At 38.1% G+C, this 21,128-nt stretch overlaps 1 protein-coding gene across 1 annotated transcript in view; it reads left to right on the forward strand.

Annotated features, from left to right (window-relative positions):
- ARMC8 (armadillo repeat containing 8) overlaps positions 1–21,128 on the forward strand; it is a 111,631-nt gene that overhangs the window by 71,006 nt on the left and 19,497 nt on the right. The window contains exons 13-15 of the mRNA XM_018553911.1: positions 6,527–6,609; positions 13,636–13,717; positions 14,535–14,621. Coding sequence (XP_018409413.1) covers positions 6,527–6,609; positions 13,636–13,717; positions 14,535–14,621 — 252 coding nt within the window. The remainder of the gene's footprint in view (positions 1–6,526; positions 6,610–13,635; positions 13,718–14,534; positions 14,622–21,128) is intronic.

The following is a 21,128-nucleotide window of genomic DNA, read 5'->3' on the forward strand; positions in this document are numbered from 1 at the left end:
AAAGATTTCTTTTTGTAGGCTTGCTGGTGTTAAACGCAACATAACAGTTTTTTTTAATTTTTATATTATTATTTTTTCTTTGGTAGTTATTTAACTACCTGTTTTACCATATGAATATACCTGTGCTTATGTTAATATGCTTCTGTTACCAAACTTGGTAAGTCAATAAAACTCCTGTCAAAGTATTTTGACATTTCACAATTTCAAATCTTGATGGTTGACATAATTCCAAAATTATGATTGTACTGAGAGTTTTGTTTGTTATCTTTTTCCATATAATAAGGTATGGTAAGACTTTACCTGCATCATTTTATCGTGTAAACTGCAACTGCTTATTAAGATTTTATTTTTTCGAAATCTGTAAATAGAATTTGTTGGTTAAATGTGTCTGCTGTATGTCCAAGGAAGTTTTTAATAAAGAGCAATCACACTTTGAAAAAAGTATTGAATGTTTTTGTGTTTTTTCTATTTTTTTTTCTCAAAATGTGAACAGGACAGTTATGAAAATTATAAATAAGAAGTGGTATTTTATTGGTCAGCTGGTTTTTATTTCTCAGTATATGTTCATAGGGTAAACGAAATTCAATATTTAAATGTATAGATTTTTTTTTTACTGAAGGTTTTGTAAAATGTTAACTAGAATTTGCCAGTTTTATATTAATCCATGAGAACAATGATAACACCTTATTTATAGGGCTATACAGAGCAGGGATAACAAGAACCTAAGAATTTCAGTTTTAATGTTGTGACTGTTCATTACTACCAAATATTTTGGAATTGACTGAATTTTAAGCTAATCCCAAAATTATGTGCATCTCTAATACTAACATGCATGTGCTGATGTTCTGTTCACAAGTAAAATTAATATAAATTGCTCTATTGGGTACATTTTGAGCTTTTAAAAATATACCTTTGAAAAAAAGTATATCCTAACAATGCAGGGTAAATACAATATGTGGTTCCAATGATTGTTGAGTAGAAACTATTTCTAGTATTAGCATAGATAAAATGTTTGGTCTGTTACCTATAACACTTTTTATACTGCAGTGTCACACATCAGAGATGTCAGGCTAAACATTAGGCAGCTTAGTTACAAAAAAAATCCAGCACTGGGAAAAACAGACTCTCTTAATTACAACAGATAAGACGAGGTGTGGTGTTGTATAGTGAAATATATTGAGAGAATGCCCATAGGAGCAAAACAAAAAATGGGTGTAGCCATCACTTCCTCCTTTTTTTTTTCTTCACTGTCTGTTCCATCCATTGTCTGTCTGTATCCCCAAACTCAAGTTCATAATAGTAGAAACTGCACACCAGATTGCTGTTGATCAAATGTGGGATATGGAGACATAATATAAATATATATATTGCCAAACGGGCAAGCCATAACCATGATCCACATAGTGAATGTCTAAAGAAATGAATGGGTCAGCATCACTGTTGACTCACTTTAGACAGCTTTGTTGCTGCTGGGACTGGCACCAAAAGCAATGAGCTGCACACGACACATTATTGTATTACGCACCTTTATTAAATCAACTTTACCATGGTCATACCACTGCTTTAAACAAAATAAATTGCACATTTATAAAGGAGTGATGTGTGCTTTATAAATGTCCTTAGTGCTTGACTGGCTTTGTAGCACTATTAAAAAGAGAGGACCAGGAGAACCTGGTCCCCTGGCTCACCTCCTACAATCACTGCTGGATTAGGCAGAGAGAAATTCTCAATGTACCGTATACTACACACTGTGGCCTACATATTCTGAATGAACCATAAAATGCAGGCCGTGGTGTGGAGTAACCTTGCTGTGTATATCGGAAAATGATATCCTTTTTCCATTATAAATGGGCCGCTTAATTCCCTATTTTGTTATGCAAATGTTGATTCCAAAATAGGAACTTGTGACCCCCACATGAAAAAGAGAGACTTCCCATAAAGAGCTTGTGCAGCTTTGTTTGGTTGGCATTGTCTTGATGTTTTACAATCTTAGCCATGCTTTTAAAGATACATACTTATCCGTATTAGATTCAAGAGTTTAATACTACATATTCTGTATGACCATTTTTAACACCATAGTTATGTACATAATTGTTTTAACCTATAAGCTGGTGGTCTGCATTTCTGGACTAAATTCTAAAGCTATTTGAGAGTCAACAATTAATGTCAATTGAACACATACAAAAAAATTAGATATGCCCCACGCTAATAAATACCTCAAATAAACATAACTTTTACATATAAAACAACACATATATCTCATGAAGCCAATGTGAGCTACCGTGCCAAATGGTAACCAAGTGTATAAAAGTAAATGCATCGCTCTAAGTGAACGAAACTCGCTTCGTAAGCTAAATATGTGTGTCCATACAAATATCAATGAAACATATCAGTCCAATATTCCTCCAGTTATAAATAAAAAATAAAATCTAGACTTTCAATTTTCCGAAACTGTCTTGTGTCCTCTTCAGATTTGTCACTCACAAATATCCATATCCAATATACTCCTAAACATATATCCAAAGTGCAGTGGCCATCAATAGTGCTCGTAAATCAGAAGTAGAGAACGCACTCACCAGACTTCCTTGACCGTATATCTCTATGCCATTCACGGGGAAATCCCTGTACCCAAGAGGAAATAACACTCCAATGGTGAAGTATGAAAGGTACCGTTTATTAAAATGGGTTAAAAACACTTAAAAGATCTGCAGGGCAATCAAACGTATTAGAAAAAAAACAACAACCAAACGACTCCTCAGTACAAAAAGGAATCAACAGCCTCTGTATCCCGTAACCAGACCTCAGTACGCACCAAACCCCTCCAAGGCGTTTCGTCAATCGACTTAGTCCAGGAAAGGCAGACGACCTCACCTCTGCGCATATCGACCATTGAGATATATGGTCAAAGAAGTCTGGCGAGTGGGTTCTCTACTTCCTAATACACCAGTGATTGTGATTTACAAGCACTATTGATGACCTTTGGATATATGTTTGAGTATATTGGATATGGATATTTGTGAGTGACTAATCTGAAGTGGACACTAAAAGAGTGTTTTGGAAACTTGAGAGTTTAGATTTTGTTTTTTATTTATAATTGGAGGAATATTGGACTGATATGTTTTATGGATATTTGTATGGACACACATATTTAGCTTACGCAATGAGTTTGGTTCAATTGATGTGGCGCATTTACTTTTATACACTTATTTGGCACGGTAGCTCACATTGGCTTCATGAGATATACAGTGTTCAGCATAAATGAGTACACCCCTTTGAACAGTAAGATTTTAGTCGGTATCTCATTGAACACAAGAACAATTTCCCAAATTTTTACAAAACCGAGTTTCATAGAACATTTGTTTAGCTCATTACATGAAAGTAAGGTTAATAATCTAATTTAGACTGCAGATTCTTCAGTTTTCCTAAAATTAGGTGAAGTAAAAATTAATACACCCCACAACAAAAACTACTACGTAGTATTTTGTGTGACCTCCATGATTTGTAAGGACAGCACCAAGTTTTCTAGGAATGGAATTAACAAGTTGGCGACATATCGCAACATCTATCTTTTTCCATTCTTCAAGAACGACCTCTTTTAGAGCCTGCATGCTAGATGGAGAGTGATGCTCAACTTGTCTCTTCAGAATTCCCCAAAGGTGTTTGATTTGGTTTAAATCAGGAGACATACTTGGCCACTTAACCACTTTCACCTTGTTCTTCTTCAGAAATGCAACAGTGGCCTTAGATTTTGTGTTTTGGATCATTGGCAGGTTGGAAAAGTGCACGGCGACCAAGGGCAGGGAGTGATGGTAGCATGTTTTCTTTCAATATAGAGCAGTACATCTGTGAATTAATGATACCATCAATGAAATGCAGCTCCCCGACACCAGCAGCACTCATGCAGCCCCACAGAAGGACACTGACACCACCATGTTTCACTGTAGGCACCATGCATTTTTCTTTGTACTCCTCACCTTTGCGACGCCATACCGTTTTGAAGCCATCAGTTCCAAAAACATTGATCTTGGTCTCATCACTCCAGAGTACAGAGTCCCAGTAGTCTTCTTCTTTTTCAGCATGGGCCCTGGCAAATTGTAGGTGGGCTTTAGGAGAGGCTGCCTTCATGGATGACACCCATGCATGCCATTCCTCTGCAGTGCACGCCGTATTTTGTCACGGGAAACCATCATCGCAGTTTGGCTTTCTACTTCTTTAGCTAACTGCAGTGAACTTGCATGGCAATTTCCTTCAACCCTTTTTATCAGAAGACGCTCCTGTCGTGGTTTTAACTCCGGTGGACGGCCTGGACGTCTCTGGTTGCAGTTCCATCTTTTGTTACATTTTTGTATCACTTTTGCTACAGTATTCTGACTGATAAGTAAAGCTTTGCTGATCTTCTTGTAGCCTTCACCTTTCTTGTGTAAAGAAATTATTTTCTTTCTCAGGCCTTGACATTTCTCTTCCACACAATGGTTCCATTGCTGACAGCATGAAATGGGAAGGGGTTTTCTTTGTTAAGTAACGCCCTTTTATAATCACCTTTCTGCTGGACACCTATTTTAATGAATAATTATACTCACCTGTAGTTGAATTCTTGTTTAATTAGGATTTTGTCTAAAATTTAGCTTTGCTCCTATGACTTTTTTTTGGGGTGTATTTATTTTTGCAACGTGGTCTTGAATGAATTTGTTAGGAAAAATACTTTCTTTTGTGTGCTAATGACCAAATCTTGGTTGCAATCAATGGCCCGAATTTGTGGGAGTATTTTGTAGCATGGTGCCCCATAGAAAATGTTGACTCTGAAAGGAAAGGTTTTCTGACATCTGTTGGGGTGTACTTATTTATGCTGAGCACTCTGTGTTGTTATATTTAAAAGTTCAGTTTATTTGAGGTATTAGCGCAGTGCACACCTAATTTTTTGTTTTCTTAGTAATCGCACGGCAGCTTTTTTGCATATACCACCGTTGCTCTACATATCACAAAAAATGTATTTTAATACGATTAAACACATTGTTGGGTTATACAGATTTAAAAGACATGAACCGAAAGAAATACATAAACTGTCTTTGCTGATCTGAAAATGTTGGTTTAGTAACTGTCATGTTGTTTCAATGGCTGCATTCGTTTCTGAGTCACTGGCCTGATATAAGCATGCAGAAACTAAAATTGCAGTGAATTTTTATTGGCATATTTGTTCTGTGGCTTAGATGTCTAAAGCCCCAGAACTAGCAGGACAACTAATAAATGTGCATTTTTATAAGCAGAGATGTGGTACCCTATGTGTTTTACCATTACAAGATTCCTTTCATATTTTCTGTAAATGGCCTGATGTTGGTTGTCCCAGGATTTTTCCACTGAATGAAAATGGAACTCTCTGCTTGAATGAGATATGCTTTGGCATATACTCTTCCACTTCTTACCATTGCAATTCTTGCCATTCATTAAAGTGACCCTGACAGCTATTTTAATCTAGTTAAGGATCCATCTAAAAGCAAGAAGCTCTGTTATCACCTTTATTAGCCAGCAACCCCTCCTTTTATGACTTCAGAGCTAAACCTCATCCACCTCGCATGTTGTCCAATGAGAGCAACCTTACTGGCCACTGATGCACTCTCAATGGATAGGAATATTATTATTATTATTATACAGGATTTATATAGCGCCAACAGTTTACGCAGCGCTTTACAATATAAGGAAGACATTACAATCACAATACAATTCAAGACAAGATGGTAAGGAGGGCCCTGCCCGTGAAGACTTACAATCTAAAAGAATATGGTAGGTGAACAGGATATAGTACTGAAATCAGGGAAGACAGGTGCTTAGTAATACAGTGGAGTCGGAATTACAGAGACACTCTGTGGTTTCAGCTCTTAGGCAAGGCATTTTAATGCCTATAATGGCTGTTACTTTAGCTTTAATGTAAATGGCAAGACATCTGAAACTACAACCCTCATTTCTGTACGCCACTTGGAGTTAAATGGAATTCTATATTTCTGTACTGTCTTTTAAATTTTCCACTAACCCTGAACTGTGCATAGTAATATGTAGGTGTATTAACTAGAAATACCTTGTTCTTCACTGCCGGAGAATTGTCCAGCACTCCTGTCTAAATTCTCACACACCGTGCTAACATTCTTTTTAAATGCGTCTACCTATCTTACATAATTTGAAATATACCTCTAGGGCACTTTTCTACTTGTAGTTTTTATGTTATCTATACATTCATTGTTATTAGATGTTTATCTGCCCAGGCTAAATGTTTGAATGGGTAACATTCTAACAGATGAAGGTGTAGATTGGTATACTGGTAAAGTCTACTGGTAAAAGTGTGACTGGGCCAGGAGAAGACGACAATATACAGTTCTTTTTTGATGGATCTTTCTCTTGGACTTAAAATGTATGAAAATACAAATAAATGTGCATAGTGTGAATGTACTCTCATCTTTAGTATTGTTAATAGCAATAAGGTAGGCAGGCATGGTGTCCTTGATGTTATTTATGCTGCATTAACATCTCTCTCCAGATCATAGAGGCTGAACATATGATGGACCGGATTGTGAATGGCTTATCTGAGACTAGTGTCAAGGTGCGGTTAGCTGCTGTCAGGTAGGAGATTACACTTCATTGCTTTTTCTTTTATACTGCCTACCTCCTTGCATCCAGTTTTAAGAGCACTTGTCCCTGATGGCATTAGTGGACGGGTTTACAGTAAACTGATATATTTAGTTTTGGGGATATTATTATGATTATTCAGGGTTTATAGAGCACCAACAGTTTGCGCAGCGCTATACAAAATGAAGCGGCACAGTACTGTTACAAAACAATGTAAATTAGAGTGTTCTGTATTGATTCATCTTATAAGTATACACAAAAGGTGGGAAATACAAATCAGTGATGCTATTGCTTGTTTAGAATAATAACCAAATGCTGTTATGAATGCCTGTACCGACTGGAGCATATTTATTATTGTGCACAGTAATTGGAAATACTGCAGTCCAATGGAATTCAAAGAACAAGATTACAAATTGGTAGGGATGTTCACATACCAAGTACTGTACTTGGTACAAGTGCAGATACATTTCCAGCTCCAAGACTAGGCTAGAGAAAAAAAACTCAAGTTAGGAGGCATTTTTAAGGCGCACTGGGATTTGTGCATCCCTGTTTAAAAGTGTATATGTATGTATGTATGTTTGTATGTATGTATATGTAATATATCATTATTATTATTAGGGATGCACAGATAACATTTTTCCAGACCAAGTACCTATACTTGACCAAGTACTCACAGATACAATTGGTGATACATATTTTTGTATAGTGTCATGTGACCGTTTTTCTTAAGCAATACAGACTAATGATTTCAGGACAGTGGTGGAGCGCCAGGGCCCTGTCACAGCTGCAACAGTTTGTTGGAGGAATATCGATCAAGTGGCAAGGTTTTTTTTAGGAGATAGGTGGGGCTTTTATTGCAGAGTTTCTCTGAATGCCCTGTAGTCCACTACAATCATTAATTGTAATTGTTCCTTAGTAGGGGGGGAATATAATATATTTTTTTTAAGCTAAAAAAAACTTTTTTTTTTTTTTTTTTTTTTAAGCTTGTGCAGCTTTGTTTGGTTGGCATTGTCTTGATGTTTTACAATCTTAGCCATGCTTTTAAAGATACATACTTATCCGTATTAGATTCAAGAGTTTAATACTACATATTCTGTATGACCATTTTTAACACCATAGTTATGTACATAATTGTTTTAACCTATAAGCTGGTGGTCTGCATTTCTGGACTAAATTCTAAAGCTATTTGAGAGTCAACAATTAATGTCAATTGAACACATACAAAAAAATTAGATATGCCCCACGCTAATAAATACCTCAAATAAACATAACTTTTACATATAAAACAACACATATATCTCATGAAGCCAATGTGAGCTACCGTGCCAAATGGTAACCAAGTGTATAAAAGTAAATGCATCGCTCTAAGTGAACGAAACTCGCTTCGTAAGCTAAATATGTGTGTCCATACAAATATCAATGAAACATATCAGTCCAATATTCCTCCAGTTATAAATAAAAAATAAAATCTAGACTTTCAATTTTCCGAAACTGTCTTGTGTCCTCTTCAGATTTGTCACTCACAAATATCCATATCCAATATACTCCTAAACATATATCCAAAGTGCAGTGGCCATCAATAGTGCTCGTAAATCAGAAGTAGAGAACGCACTCACCAGACTTCCTTGACCGTATATCTCTATGCCATTCACGGGGAAATCCCTGTACCCAAGAGGAAATAACACTCCAATGGTGAAGTATGAAAGGTACCGTTTATTAAAATGGGTTAAAAACACTTAAAAGATCTGCAGGGCAATCAAACGTATTAGAAAAAAAACAACAACCAAACGACTCCTCAGTACAAAAAGGAATCAACAGCCTCTGTATCCCGTAACCAGACCTCAGTACGCACCAAACCCCTCCAAGGCGTTTCGTCAATCGACTTAGTCCAGGAAAGGCAGACGACCTCACCTCTGCGCATATCGACCATTGAGATATATGGTCAAAGAAGTCTGGCGAGTGGGTTCTCTACTTCCTAATACACCAGTGATTGTGATTTACAAGCACTATTGATGACCTTTGGATATATGTTTGAGTATATTGGATATGGATATTTGTGAGTGACTAATCTGAAGTGGACACTAAAAGAGTGTTTTGGAAACTTGAGAGTTTAGATTTTGTTTTTTATTTATAATTGGAGGAATATTGGACTGATATGTTTTATGGATATTTGTATGGACACACATATTTAGCTTACGCAATGAGTTTGGTTCAATTGATGTGGCGCATTTACTTTTATACACTTATTTGGCACGGTAGCTCACATTGGCTTCATGAGATATACAGTGTTCAGCATAAATGAGTACACCCCTTTGAACAGTAAGATTTTAGTCGGTATCTCATTGAACACAAGAACAATTTCCCAAATTTTTACAAAACCGAGTTTCATAGAACATTTGTTTAGCTCATTACATGAAAGTAAGGTTAATAATCTAATTTAGACTGCAGATTCTTCAGTTTTCCTAAAATTAGGTGAAGTAAAAATTAATACACCCCACAACAAAAACTACTACGTAGTATTTTGTGTGACCTCCATGATTTGTAAGGACAGCACCAAGTTTTCTAGGAATGGAATTAACAAGTTGGCGACATATCGCAACATCTATCTTTTTCCATTCTTCAAGAACGACCTCTTTTAGAGCCTGCATGCTAGATGGAGAGTGATGCTCAACTTGTCTCTTCAGAATTCCCCAAAGGTGTTTGATTTGGTTTAAATCAGGAGACATACTTGGCCACTTAACCACTTTCACCTTGTTCTTCTTCAGAAATGCAACAGTGGCCTTAGATTTTGTGTTTTGGATCATTGGCAGGTTGGAAAAGTGCACGGCGACCAAGGGCAGGGAGTGATGGTAGCATGTTTTCTTTCAATATAGAGCAGTACATCTGTGAATTAATGATACCATCAATGAAATGCAGCTCCCCGACACCAGCAGCACTCATGCAGCCCCACAGAAGGACACTGACACCACCATGTTTCACTGTAGGCACCATGCATTTTTCTTTGTACTCCTCACCTTTGCGACGCCATACCGTTTTGAAGCCATCAGTTCCAAAAACATTGATCTTGGTCTCATCACTCCAGAGTACAGAGTCCCAGTAGTCTTCTTCTTTTTCAGCATGGGCCCTGGCAAATTGTAGGTGGGCTTTAGGAGAGGCTGCCTTCATGGATGACACCCATGCATGCCATTCCTCTGCAGTGCACGCCGTATTTTGTCACGGGAAACCATCATCGCAGTTTGGCTTTCTACTTCTTTAGCTAACTGCAGTGAACTTGCATGGCAATTTCCTTCAACCCTTTTTATCAGAAGACGCTCCTGTCGTGGTTTTAACTCCGGTGGACGGCCTGGACGTCTCTGGTTGCAGTTCCATCTTTTGTTACATTTTTGTATCACTTTTGCTACAGTATTCTGACTGATAAGTAAAGCTTTGCTGATCTTCTTGTAGCCTTCACCTTTCTTGTGTAAAGAAATTATTTTCTTTCTCAGGCCTTGACATTTCTCTTCCACACAATGGTTCCATTGCTGACAGCATGAAATGGGAAGGGGTTTTCTTTGTTAAGTAACGCCCTTTTATAATCACCTTTCTGCTGGACACCTATTTTAATGAATAATTATACTCACCTGTAGTTGAATTCTTGTTTAATTAGGATTTTGTCTAAAATTTAGCTTTGCTCCTATGACTTTTTTTTGGGGTGTATTTATTTTTGCAACGTGGTCTTGAATGAATTTGTTAGGAAAAATACTTTCTTTTGTGTGCTAATGACCAAATCTTGGTTGCAATCAATGGCCCGAATTTGTGGGAGTATTTTGTAGCATGGTGCCCCATAGAAAATGTTGACTCTGAAAGGAAAGGTTTTCTGACATCTGTTGGGGTGTACTTATTTATGCTGAGCACTCTGTGTTGTTATATTTAAAAGTTCAGTTTATTTGAGGTATTAGCGCAGTGCACACCTAATTTTTTGTTTTCTTAGTAATCGCACGGCAGCTTTTTTGCATATACCACCGTTGCTCTACATATCACAAAAAATGTATTTTAATACGATTAAACACATTGTTGGGTTATACAGATTTAAAAGACATGAACCGAAAGAAATACATAAACTGTCTTTGCTGATCTGAAAATGTTGGTTTAGTAACTGTCATGTTGTTTCAATGGCTGCATTCGTTTCTGAGTCACTGGCCTGATATAAGCATGCAGAAACTAAAATTGCAGTGAATTTTTATTGGCATATTTGTTCTGTGGCTTAGATGTCTAAAGCCCCAGAACTAGCAGGACAACTAATAAATGTGCATTTTTATAAGCAGAGATGTGGTACCCTATGTGTTTTACCATTACAAGATTCCTTTCATATTTTCTGTAAATGGCCTGATGTTGGTTGTCCCAGGATTTTTCCACTGAATGAAAATGGAACTCTCTGCTTGAATGAGATATGCTTTGGCATATACTCTTCCACTTCTTACCATTGCAATTCTTGCCATTCATTAAAGTGACCCTGACAGCTATTTTAATCTAGTTAAGGATCCATCTAAAAGCAAGAAGCTCTGTTATCACCTTTATTAGCCAGCAACCCCTCCTTTTATGACTTCAGAGCTAAACCTCATCCACCTCGCATGTTGTCCAATGAGAGCAACCTTACTGGCCACTGATGCACTCTCAATGGATAGGAATATTATTATTATTATTATACAGGATTTATATAGCGCCAACAGTTTACGCAGCGCTTTACAATATAAGGAAGACATTACAATCACAATACAATTCAAGACAAGATGGTAAGGAGGGCCCTGCCCGTGAAGACTTACAATCTAAAAGAATATGGTAGGTGAACAGGATATAGTACTGAAATCAGGGAAGACAGGTGCTTAGTAATACAGTGGAGTCGGAATTACAGAGACACTCTGTGGTTTCAGCTCTTAGGCAAGGCATTTTAATGCCTATAATGGCTGTTACTTTAGCTTTAATGTAAATGGCAAGACATCTGAAACTACAACCCTCATTTCTGTACGCCACTTGGAGTTAAATGGAATTCTATATTTCTGTACTGTCTTTTAAATTTTCCACTAACCCTGAACTGTGCATAGTAATATGTAGGTGTATTAACTAGAAATACCTTGTTCTTCACTGCCGGAGAATTGTCCAGCACTCCTGTCTAAATTCTCACACACCGTGCTAACATTCTTTTTAAATGCGTCTACCTATCTTACATAATTTGAAATATACCTCTAGGGCACTTTTCTACTTGTAGTTTTTATGTTATCTATACATTCATTGTTATTAGATGTTTATCTGCCCAGGCTAAATGTTTGAATGGGTAACATTCTAACAGATGAAGGTGTAGATTGGTATACTGGTAAAGTCTACTGGTAAAAGTGTGACTGGGCCAGGAGAAGACGACAATATACAGTTCTTTTTTGATGGATCTTTCTCTTGGACTTAAAATGTATGAAAATACAAATAAATGTGCATAGTGTGAATGTACTCTCATCTTTAGTATTGTTAATAGCAATAAGGTAGGCAGGCATGGTGTCCTTGATGTTATTTATGCTGCATTAACATCTCTCTCCAGATCATAGAGGCTGAACATATGATGGACCGGATTGTGAATGGCTTATCTGAGACTAGTGTCAAGGTGCGGTTAGCTGCTGTCAGGTAGGAGATTACACTTCATTGCTTTTTCTTTTATACTGCCTACCTCCTTGCATCCAGTTTTAAGAGCACTTGTCCCTGATGGCATTAGTGGACGGGTTTACAGTAAACTGATATATTTAGTTTTGGGGATATTATTATGATTATTCAGGGTTTATAGAGCACCAACAGTTTGCGCAGCGCTATACAAAATGAAGCGGCACAGTACTGTTACAAAACAATGTAAATTAGAGTGTTCTGTATTGATTCATCTTATAAGTATACACAAAAGGTGGGAAATACAAATCAGTGATGCTATTGCTTGTTTAGAATAATAACCAAATGCTGTTATGAATGCCTGTACCGACTGGAGCATATTTATTATTGTGCACAGTAATTGGAAATACTGCAGTCCAATGGAATTCAAAGAACAAGATTACAAATTGGTAGGGATGTTCACATACCAAGTACTGTACTTGGTACAAGTGCAGATACATTTCCAGCTCCAAGACTAGGCTAGAGAAAAAAAACTCAAGTTAGGAGGCATTTTTAAGGCGCACTGGGATTTGTGCATCCCTGTTTAAAAGTGTATATGTATGTATGTATGTTTGTATGTATGTATATGTAATATATCATTATTATTATTAGGGATGCACAGATAACATTTTTCCAGACCAAGTACCTATACTTGACCAAGTACTCACAGATACAATTGGTGATACATATTTTTGTATAGTGTCATGTGACCGTTTTTCTTAAGCAATACAGACTAATGATTTCAGGACAGTGGTGGAGCGCCAGGGCCCTGTCACAGCTGCAACAGTTTGTTGGAGGAATATCGATCAAGTGGCAAGGTTTTTTTTAGGAGATAGGTGGGGCTTTTATTGCAGAGTTTCTCTGAATGCCCTGTAGTCCACTACAATCATTAATTGTAATTGTTCCTTAGTAGGGGGGGAATATAATATATTTTTTTTAAGCTAAAAAAAACTTTTTTTTTTTTTTTTTTTATTTTTTAGTAATGATTGTAAGAATAAGCACTCCCAACAAAAGTCCTGCTTACTTTTTAAAAAATGTGATAGAGAAAATCTGTTCGGATAATAAAAGCAGTGTTGTATAGCCACTGATTAGTAAGTGGACTTTTACTTCACATGATCATTTCATTGATTATGTAGGGACTGAGAATGGAATTATCGCCTAATGCGTGAAGGACATAGAATTCATTGATTGTATGTGTGCAAATTTGGCCCTAAACATCTTTGAACTGATTGCTATGTCACCGAGCTGAATTGAAATGCCTGATCAGTTTAAAAAATTGGGGTCACAATTATAAGGGTTTTGACCTTCATACTAATTTGCTTGTATATTTCTGGTACTTAATTGCCTCTTTCTTTCTAGATGTTTACACAGTTTGTCCAGGTCAGTCCAACAACTCCGAACCAGTTTTCAGGACCATGCTGTGTGGAAACCTTTAATGAAAGTAATTCATTTCTGAAGTTACCTTTTATAGAAATAAAGCTTCTTCAAAAATCTAAAACCTACAGGGACCATCAACAATTTAGTTTTCTTGTTCAAATATTTAATGTACAAAGCTAGCATTTATATTCTTTTATTATGGTTTCCTTATGTGTTGTATTTCCTATGGGCAGTCCAGTATTTCTGCCCCTTCATCAGTTGCTGCACAAAAGAAAGAGCTTACTGTGCAGCTATTTCTATTATCAGAGCTGTGCTGTACTGTGGGATCACAGAGCATGAGATCTTGTGCTGAAGAGATTGTAATAATCCCTGAACTTTTTGAGTAGTATTGAAGACGTTTCACCAGACTTTTGAGTGGCTTGCCCTTGTGTAGTAATGTTAAAGATGTTTCAAAACTCATCGAAGTGGCTTTATCAGTTTCAAACTGATAAAGGCACTTAAATGAGTGATGAAACCTAATAAACTTTACTAAACAAGTCCAATTGAATATGCTCAACTACTGATAGCAATTCTATGAACTAAATAAATGAAAATCTTCACCGACACGCGTCCTAACTAGTTGCACTGAGCAGCCAGACATTCCCTTTTTTGGGTCTACAAATTTACTTCAGCTTCCTTTGCTATCAGTATCTTTTACCAGCCTATTGAAAGCCAGGCTTGCCATAAAAATTAAAAGGGGGTACCCACCTTACCATTTATATAGAATGTTTATTTAGTCTAGGTGGCTCTAATAGAGATGGCTGACGTTCCTGGGTTGTGGTGATGCAGAGATGGACTTTAATAACTTCCTTAAACCATAAACTGTCCCCCCTTCCCTACAGGTTTTACAGAATGCTCCAGACGACATCTTGGTGGTAGCGTCATCAACATTATGCAATCTTCTCCTTGAATTTTCTCCTAGTAAAGAGGTAAGTCTAACTGAGGTCCAATACCATATAGTGTATCTGCAAGTTTTTGAATATACAATATTTCCTGGTTTTCTGGTACATTGTTATAGGTACATCTGTGTGAAGCAGATGGAAGTATATGAAGCTGCTAAGATTATTGCACTTTGCTGCAGCAAAATATAAGAATACTTGAGGGCAAGTTGTAATACAAGGACCTGTAGAATAATTGGTCTGATGCAGTTGCATTGTTTTGTATCATCCTGATAAATTGTATTATCCATATATTTCACTGTTGGAATTGTATTGCTCCTTTGTATATTGTAATATGGTAGGAAATCTAGTGTCCTTTTTGTATATTGAAATATAACAAAATAACCAAAATAATTTAATCAATTTTTCATGGGGGAAATAATTGCCCTTGCAGATTTTTTTTTTTTTTTTTTAGAAATTAGAACACTGCCACTAATTTCTTAATGATTAAACAGAATATATTCCTAAATTGAAATGACCAGATTCAAATGCATCTTGATAGGGAAACTGCCTAGTTGTACTGATTGCTGATGAGGGAAGCTGAAGTGGTGAGCCAGTCTGTTTTGAAAAATACCATAAAGGTTTGTGCAGACATTATATTCCACTTAATATAAATATAATATACTATTTTGTTGCTTGGGATACAATAGTATTTATGTACAGTAATAGCTGCCAAGAGCTTGAAAATTGTCTGGAATGCTGACTGACCATTTCTTATATTTAATGTATAAGGCTGTAGGTATTAATGGGACTGTACTGTCTTTTCAGCACTTTTTTAGATACTTGTAAAAGATATCTGCTTGATAATCATCAGTTTGTGTTAGTGACTGTCACCACAGGGTCACTTATAAACAAAGCCACCCCTGTAAAAGAAGAGCATGTACAGTATCTTTTTCAGCGACCTGTGTCTAACTCCCCAACTTTGCTGCTCCTCTGCCACTGCAGCTATGCTGCATTTCAAGGTATGTGTAGCAAAGAACTGTTAATGAGACTCAAATTGTCAAGCTGGTCTATGTGTTCCTGATAGGTAAAGGAGACTGTGGTGAGTGATTTACATTCATCCTCATAGTTAGAGCTGATATGCGACACTGAAACTGTCACACATCGGTTCTATTGATCGGGGAAGTGAGCGAGCACATACAGTCGCTCGCTTACTTTCCGATCATCTCCCTGCAGAGAGTGGTGACTGTCAGTCACCGCTCCCTATAGGGATTCCCCCCCTCCCCTCTCTAGATAAGCCAGCTAGGTGGATCTCGACAGTATTGTCGGGATCCATCCCTGCTGCGGTGCTCTCAGTATATAGCTCGCTATATACTGAGCTTTGGGTCATGGGAGGAGGTTAACATATGTCCTCCTGTGACCCTAAAGAGAACTATGCGATTAAAAGGTTCCCCATAGATATTTGTTAAAGGAACACGATTACATTTTTAAAATTGTTTTTTTTTTAATGATGTAAATGTTTGGCTGCTTTTTTCAAGTGATTTATTTATGGTTTTATCAGTAACTGAAAGTGATGTGATAGTTAATGGAATGTATCATGTTAGAATAGGGTTTTTATGAAAACTGAGAATAAAAAATGGAACAAATCAAATACATACATTGTGATCTTGTGCTTCCCTTATATTGCAGCCACATTGCTTACGGTACCTCTTGGAGGTACCGCAAGTGAGCTGAATAGCCCTGCACTCCCTGTCTCAACTATACCCAAAAGTATAGTTTCTCCTTTTGAGTCAAAGGCAGTTGCAATGAGAGAAGGCACAATTCACCCATTAGAGAGATTACGCATCACTGGACATCAAATGAGGGTAATCTCCTTTAAAAGGGCTGTAGACAATTTGAACACCTGACAAGGGCTCTAACCCCTTCTTGTTGTAACCAAAATAAAATATATTTTGGGTAGAGTTGGGCTATTGTTGTTTAATGAATACATAACTGTTTGAATTATTTGTTTCTCTTATCTTCCATTCAGCGGTGCTGCTATATTCACAATAAGCAACCAAGAGGTTATTCTGCCACCTGCAGGAGAAATAGACACACTAATGCAAATTGTTGATCTCTCTGATTATAAGGGATTGAAATGCCCCCTCTCAGATTCTCCAGCACATTCTGACCCAGAGATGCGTAACATTTCTGGGTCTGTTAGAGATCAACCAAAGGACTTGCTGTCAAATAATGAGTCTCTCCTGGCCAGCTGAAATGTAGTCAGCAGTTGCTTCACCAAAACAGAAGGAAACTGTTTCTTTTCTAGTCGGGACTGTGTTCCACTTTAACATGAGAGAATTCCACTTCTCCTAGCTCTGTGTCTGGCCTTGGTTCCCATAGACCTAAACATTCTACAAAGGTGTTTCCCAATTATCCCCTATTTTAACTGCCTGTCCAGATTGCAAACACCCGGACCATCAGTCCATCACCCCTCAACAATTCCAGGCACTCTTATCCCATTGCGGAGGATTTTGTCACAAGATGGTTTACTGCTTCTGAGGTTGCCTCTCCAGAGCCTCGTCGTAATAAGGATTTGACCATTGTTATCAAACATGCTCTGTCCTTTTAAGGACCCAACTGACAAGACGTTGGAAGCATTTTATCAGCAGACTTCTGGACCCATGAAGATGGTATTTCCATCAGGAGGTGTTCGAGACACTGAATGTGTATTTAATAGTATCTTAATGCTGGACAGGTTTGTTTCCAGGAAAAAGGGCGGTAGGATCCATATGCCCTGATCTATAAATTTCCTCCCCTGAAGCTACTACTTCACCTACTTAAATCTACTTACTGCAATTTTTACTGGCGTGAGGTTTTAGGGGTTAACCCACGTGCTTTTTTAGCTGGGCGATGTTCTTTGATTCCTCCAGTTGGGAGTGGAAGAACATTTAACCCTAAGCACCACCAAGGGTCAGGTGTCTGCTTTGTATGTGCGTTAACATCCTCTTGCTAATTACTGATTTGTATTTCTTTTTAAGGGATTGCTCCCCCAATTCGTACCACACTGAAACCGTGGGAATTAAATCTAGTTTTGTCACTGTCACAAAGACCCCTGTTTGAATGTATTCTGGACATACCCTTGACATTGTTAACCCATAAAATAGCCCATGAAGAAAACATAGAAAACCGGCGCACAGATCTAAGTGCAGTATAAAGTGAAGGTTTATTAAGGTTAAAAGTAATGCATTTAAAGGATATTAAAAAACATTTGCCTGTCGCGCATCAGATGAAAGTCCCATCTCAGCTGCTGGTCCAAGATTGCTATCAGGATGTGGAGAGAGCAGAGTCGAGTTCAGTCCAGAAAGATTCCAGGACGCCTGTGCTGGAAGACACAGGTCTGATCCAGTGGCTGAGCACTGCTGTGGCTGGTTCTCCTCAAAGCGGGGTCACAGCTGCTGAGTACTTCCGGGTCGTCAGGTGTTGCTAGGCAAAACAAATGGCAAACGCACTCATCAATTTGTTATCAGCTTTACAGCAAGGTGCACATGGAAGGGCTTTAAACAGTAAGAGCAAAAAGTTTCCCAGCACACTCACCAGCCAGCATGCAAAAAAAAACCTGTCTCACCGCTAAGGTTAAAAACAGAGGTTTAGATACACGTCTTCTGCAGAAAATCTGAAAGCCGCACAGCCACGCCAAGGCACCTCCTATATAGTGCGGTCATAACTCTAAACTATGAGAGTCTCCATCTTGGAGCACAAGTGACAAAAGATCAAATTGGGTGCCAGTTTGCCCCAGGTTTGTAAATGCATGAACAAGCGTGAACATCATGTGAAAGAGCGAAAGGTGTATTCTTCGCATTTGAGGAAAAGATAAGGGGGACATAATGCATGAATCTTTATTGCATGTATACAAGTTAATAGCAATATGGAGGGCAACATGCGTGTTCAACGCACTTAGATGCAAGTGCATATGTATGTGTGTGCATCGCACAAAAGTGCATGATCATAGGATTGTACTGACATCTAGTTCCTCATTTAATCCATTAGGGTTTAGTGTATTTAATATATAGATCCAGTATGTCTCCTGGTTACACAGTTTGCGAAATCTTTCGGCAGGGGACATACTGCTAGGGATGTGTTCAATTGCAAATACTGCTAGGCCCACTGTAGATTTATTATGTTTGGTGGCAAAGTGTCTCGGTACACTGTGGTCCTTGGAGCCCTGTTCTATACATCGTCGATGTTGTCCAAAATGACAGCGTAGTGTCTTGGTGGTGCGCCCTATATATAGAAGGCCACAGGGGCAAGTTAGACCATAGACAACAAATTCTGTAGAGCAGTTTAGATACTGGGTAATGGGATATTCTTTCCCCAAACTGTCCCAGATGGACGATTGTCCATGTGTGATGAATGCACATGTTTTGCGCCTCAATTTTTTACACCGGAAGATGCCTTTCTGATCTCCATAAAAAGACAGGAGGGACATGTGATCCTTATCTACTTTAATCTTCCTAGGAGCAATTTTATTCTCTATGTTTGGGGCTTTTCTAAAGATGACCTCAGGGTTCTTAGGGAGTTCCGGGCCTAGTACAGGATCCTGTTGCAGAATGTGCCAGTTCTTTTTAAGGATTCTTTTGATGTGCCCATGCTGAGTGTTATATTTTGTTATAAATCTTGTGCTGGTATTACTATGTGGATTCATTTACCGGAGGGGCTTAGTGGATGATGATGGGTCAAGGAACTGACTAAAAGCATCCTCTGTCTGGTCTATGGGGTAACCTTTCTGTACAAAAGCTTTAATTTGAATAAATACATTTTGGAACATAATTAAAAAAATATATATAAACCCGGGAGATTATGTGAGAGCCGTCTTTTAAAAAAAAACAAAAAAGTTTTGTATGTTATTTGGTGATTGTGAGATGTAGCACTTCATTTCTCTGCAAACAATTAATCATGTTCCATTTTTCTCTAGCACAGACATTATTCCCGGTAATACTCTGATCAGCGTCAGACTTAATAATCTTGTCCAGGTTATTTACCAGCATCTTCACTGATGGGCTTTTAATCAAGGCATACGTTAAATACACTAAAAGCTAATCTAGTTGGTAGGTAAAATGTTTCTGGGCATATCTATACTGTTAGGGGACATCATTTCTCTCCCGTTCATTGAAGGACACAGGGCAACAGATCGTAGATCAGTCCCCAATATACAGTATAAAAGAATGGTGAAAATGAGAGCTTTAAACATTGCTAAAGCAGAACTGTAGGCAAGTGGCTAAATACAAAGTTGCATTTTATATGAGACCTGTTTTACCTGCTAAAGGATTTGTAGTTCTGTGCAGCTATGTTTGTGATCCAGGCCCTTTGCTAGACAGCATACCCTGGTACTTTGTCCTCAACTGCAACAGCACATCTTGGTCAATACAAATTCCAAGCCATTTCAAACTGTGAAACAACAGCAGTGCACTGATGAAGTCGTCGCTCTGCTCACTTTGCTGTCCCTTTCCATCAGCCTATGTGTGGAGCCAGATTGGATCCTGATGCTGGCCTCCAGTTTGAGATTTGCTTTGCAGGGGCTTACAGAAAGCTGATATCACGGTAACTTGAGGTACAGACACCGATCAGGCATAACATTATGACCACTGAGAGGTTCAGTGAATTACATTGATTATCACGTTACAATGGCACCTGGAAGTGGGTGGGATATAATAGGTAGCAAGTGAACATTTTGTCCATGAAGTTGATGTGTTGGAAGCAGAAACCATCAGCAGGCATAAGGATTTACGCGACTTTGCCAAGTGCCAAATTGTGATGGCTAGACGACTGGGTCAGGGCAACTTCAAAACTGCAGCTCTTGTGGAATTATCCAGGTCTGCATTGGTCGGGACCTACCAAAAGTGGTCAAACGAAAAACAAAACCAGTGAACCGGCACAAAAAGGGTCATGGGCAGCTGCAGTGATGCACGTGTGGGGAGTTAAGGCTGGCCCATGGAGTCCTATCCAATAGAAGAGCTACTGTAGCTCAAATTGCTGGAAAAGTCAATGCTGGTTCTGATAGAAAGGTGTCTGAACACAGTGCATCACAGTTTGTTGCGTATGAGACTGCATAGTTGCATACCAGTCAAGATGTTGAGTTGGCCTCCAAATTCTCCAGACCTCAATCCAATTAAGCATCTTTGGTATGTGCGGGAAAAACAAGTTTGATCCTTGGAGGCCCCAGCTATGGGACTTAAAGGAACTGCTACTGACGGCTTGGTACCAGATACCACCGCATACCTTCAGAGATCTTCTGCAAAGGCAGAGTTGGCTTTAAGAGGATATTTGAATTTGACAGGGTGTTATAGTAGGAGAAGTAGTCATAGTATTAGCAATCTGACACACTTATGGATATTCATCTGTAACCAGCATACCTTTTTTAATATAGGTGCTGAGGATAGTCTGCTAAACATATTAAAAGGAGCCTGAAGCTCCAGCTGCTGGTTGGATATTTGAATATAAAATATCCAAATGCAATATTTTGTAATTACTTGAGTAAAACATTCTTAAACAAAAATTCTAGTAAGCTTTTAAGTGACT

The sequence above is a fragment of the Nanorana parkeri genome, unplaced genomic scaffold (assembly GCF_000935625.1).
Source record: "Nanorana parkeri isolate BGI_ZX_2015 unplaced genomic scaffold, ASM93562v1 scaffold134, whole genome shotgun sequence".
Taxonomy (NCBI): domain Eukaryota; kingdom Metazoa; phylum Chordata; class Amphibia; order Anura; family Dicroglossidae; genus Nanorana; species Nanorana parkeri.